The sequence below is a fragment of the Plecotus auritus genome (genome assembly GCF_963455305.1).
Source record: "Plecotus auritus genome assembly, chromosome: 2".
Taxonomy (NCBI): domain Eukaryota; kingdom Metazoa; phylum Chordata; class Mammalia; order Chiroptera; family Vespertilionidae; genus Plecotus; species Plecotus auritus.
Genome location: NC_137771.1, coordinates 229,301,505 through 229,304,878, shown reverse-complemented (window position 1 = coordinate 229,304,878; position 3,374 = coordinate 229,301,505). Strand labels below are relative to the sequence as shown.

The following is a 3,374-nucleotide window of genomic DNA, read 5'->3' as shown; positions in this document are numbered from 1 at the left end:
GGCTGGAAGAGGTCAATAGGGGAAAGGGGGGCCTATGTATTACTTTCAACGACAAAGACTTTTTTTAAAGGCCCCATCGGGTCCCCCTGGAGGAGGGGGTGGGAGGGAGGAGGGCCTGGCGCCGGGTTGTCAGGATCCCCGGCCTTCAGGGAAGGGAGACCCGGGCCCCTCCTCCTGCGGGTCACTCGGGATCCGGAGTCTTTGCTTCCTCGCTGCTGCTTTTTCTTCAATGCGTTGTTTGTATTTTTTTTAATATATTTTCATTGATGTCAGAGAGGAAGGGAAGGGGAGAGAGAGATAGAAGCATCCATGGTGAGAGAGAGTCATGGACCGGCTGCCTCCTGCACGCCCCCTCCTGGGGATCGAGCCCACAGCCCGGGCCTGTGCCCTTGACCCGGAATCGAACCCGGACCCTTCAGCCCACAGGCCAACGCTCTATCCACGGAGCCACACCGGCTGGGGCTCTGGCTGCTTCTACCACCGCATCGCCTGCCTCCCCACCCGTCGCGACAGGAGGCGAGCACCCCCAGAAACGAAAGCCACTCGGGGAGGTGCTCTGCGGAGTCAGACCGGTTTATTGAGGCTGTGACGGGCCCACCCACACCCTGAGGTGACAGGAGGGGTGAGGCTGGGGGAACACCCAGAGGGAAGACGGGCGTGGGGGCCAGGCTTCTGCAAAGGTCCCCACAGGTCCCCCCGCCGAGCGGGGAGCTGCAGGCAGCTCGTGGCGTTCATCTGCGTCCCCGGGTCCTGGTCGGGGGGTGGTGAGCGAGAGGACAGGAGCCGGTGGCGGGGCTGGAGCGGTGCCCTGGGCCGGGGGCTCAGTACAGGCCGTAGGGCCAGTACCTCCGGTAGCTGAGGCAGCCGCCGTAGCCGTAGCCGCAGCCGTAGCCCACGGGCGAGTAGGTGCTGCCGTAGCCGCAGCCCACGCTGTAGCCCAGGGGGTACCCGTAGCTGCCCCAGTAGCAGCCGGGGAAGACGGCGCCCGAGAAGTTGTCGAAGTTGCCGCAGAGCATGGTGTGCGTCTGGCTGGCTGGCTGGAGGCTGGGAGAGGAGGCTGGAGGAGGCTGGAGGAGGCTGGGAGAGGAGGCCGGTGCGGTGTGTGCTGCTCCCAGCCTCGGCCTCCCTTATATACCCCGGCGGGCGGGCGGGGCCGAGCACACGCCGCTCGTTTTCCCGCGTGACACCCATTCACCCATTTGCGTCCGGGAAGCTCATTAAAGCACTTTGCTCAGATGTCTTTCCAGCTGCCGAGGGCGCTCCCGGCGGGTCCCCCAGGAGGCGGTCCCTTCCCTGGACGAGGCCTGGCAGGCCCCCGCGGCCCTGGACGTGGAGACGAGGCACGCACACGCGTGGCAGGGGGGCGCCCTGCGGGTGACGGCTCACCCCGTGCCCAGCCTCTTGCCCCAGAGTCCGCGGGGGCACACACAGAGGCGCTCCATGGACAGGGGCTGAACAGGCGTGAGAACGAACGCGTACGCGCACGGGCGTCCGTCTCAGAACCGGGGGTCGGGGTTCCTGGGTGAGAGAACGCCCTTCCGGGGGGAAGGGGACGCTCACAGATGGTGACGGGTGGCGGGCGCTCGGTGCCGCATACAGGATCCTGTTAGCCGGTGTCACCCGACACCTCTAATCACAAAGGGTTCTCTGGGGGCAGCGGGCAAGGCCATGGCAACGGGCTCGTCGGAAAGACCCTTTTACTTTTGTTTTTTTCTCTGCGGAGAGTCATTCTGTTTGGGAAACGGGTTAAAGGTTTCCCTAGTACCGACCTCTCCCGATCACCCCGCCGTCACGCTGCCGCCCGCCGCCCAGACGAACAAGCGTGTCATTGTCAAGAAGTTAAACAGGTTTCAGTGCAGTTGGTGAATTGGCCCTAGACACGAATTATCAAACAACCATGCTGTGTGGGTCTGATAAGCTTTCTGAAATAAATACTGACAACAATAACAGAAAGACACGGGTGCAATTTTACCCTGAAGCGTGTGTGTATGTATTTTTTCTATCAGGCTAATGATGGGCCTGGGCGGGGCCAGGTCACTATTAAATCCACGTTATTTACTCTCCGGGGGACCACGCACCCAGGACAGGGAGCAAAAGCTTCACACACACACGTTGGGTCTCAAATGTGAACTCACGGTGCGACGTGACCCATCAGAGCAAGAGGAACAACTGTAATAATCTGGACCAAGCGTCCTCAAACGATGGCCCGCGGGCCACAGGCGGCCCGCCGAGGACATGGATCCGGCCCGCCGGGGGCCGCTGCCTGTCCCGCTTAGCAGCCGACGCGTCCCGGGCCCGCAGTGCGCATAGGAATTTGTTCATAGTTTTTTTTTTAAACTATAGTCCGGCCCTCCCACGGTCTGAGGGACAGGGAACTGGCCCCTGTTTAAAAAGTATGAGGACCCCTGATCTGGACAATAAAGATTTATTAAAGGAAAAACAGCTAATTAGGGTCAAAGTCCTGATGCTTATTCCCGGCCAGCACCTTGCAGAAGGGATGCACGCGGCGTGGAGCCGGAAGGTGGGGTCTGAGGAACCCCTCCCAGCAAGCACGGGGTGGGGGGGGTGCGGGCTGTGTGACCCACTGACCCCCCAACCTGCCTCAGATCTCGGGGGCCACTTTCCTCTGGCTACAGCGGCCGAGACATAAATTTCGGGGAGCACCTGGCGACCGCAGGGCGAGCCCAAGGTCGGGGAGACAGACGCGTGGAACAATGCGAATCTGCGCGGCGTCCTCACCACTAATGGGCCGTGACAGCCCAGGAGCGTCCGCGAGCCGCGCTGCCCCCTCCTCCCCCCCACAACCCGGGGCACCGGTGACTCAGCGCCTCAGATCCCAGCACTCCTGTGGCCGCAGCTCAGCGACGCCAGGGAACCCCAGCGCCCCCCCCCCCAGCGCCCGTCACCCCAAAGCTGGTCCTGCCCGGGAGGGCACGGAGGAGCGACGTTGCATTCCTGTGCCACCACCCCGCTCGCTCTGCCTTGGCAGGAAAGGGGGCGGCGGGGAGCGGCAGGAAAGGGGGCGGCGGGGAGCGGAGAAAGCCTGGGCGGAAGGCAGCGCGGCACCCCCAAAGGCGAGACGGCTTGACCGAGCGCCAGCGTTCCATCCGGAGGCTCAGTTGAAACGTGTCTCTCTCCCGCCTCTTCACCAACCGGAGATGCCGGCTTTGCCCCCAGGCAAAATTCCAGCTCGTGTCTGAGCAGCGACGGTGAATAGAAATTAAAACATGATGCCTTTTCCCGGCCGGCACGGCGCAGGGGCTGAGCGTTGACCTCTGAACCAGGAGGTCAGGGTTCGATTCCCGGTCAGGGCACAGGCCCGGGTTGGGGGCTCCATCCCCAGTGGGGGGCGTGCAGGAGGCCGCCGGTCCATG

At 63.2% G+C, this 3,374-nt stretch overlaps 1 protein-coding gene across 1 annotated transcript; it reads right to left on the bottom strand.

Moving 5' to 3' along the window:
• Positions 1-821: 821 nt before the first annotated feature.
• On the bottom strand, positions 822-1,016 carry KRTAP8-1 (keratin associated protein 8-1; the record flags this gene model as incomplete). The annotated part of the gene is made up of 1 exon (XM_080658436.1): positions 822-1,016. The coding sequence occupies one exon, from the start codon at positions 1,014-1,016 to the stop codon at positions 822-824; it is 195 nt and encodes a 64-aa protein (XP_080514562.1).
• Between the last annotated feature and the right edge of the window lie 2,358 nt (positions 1,017-3,374).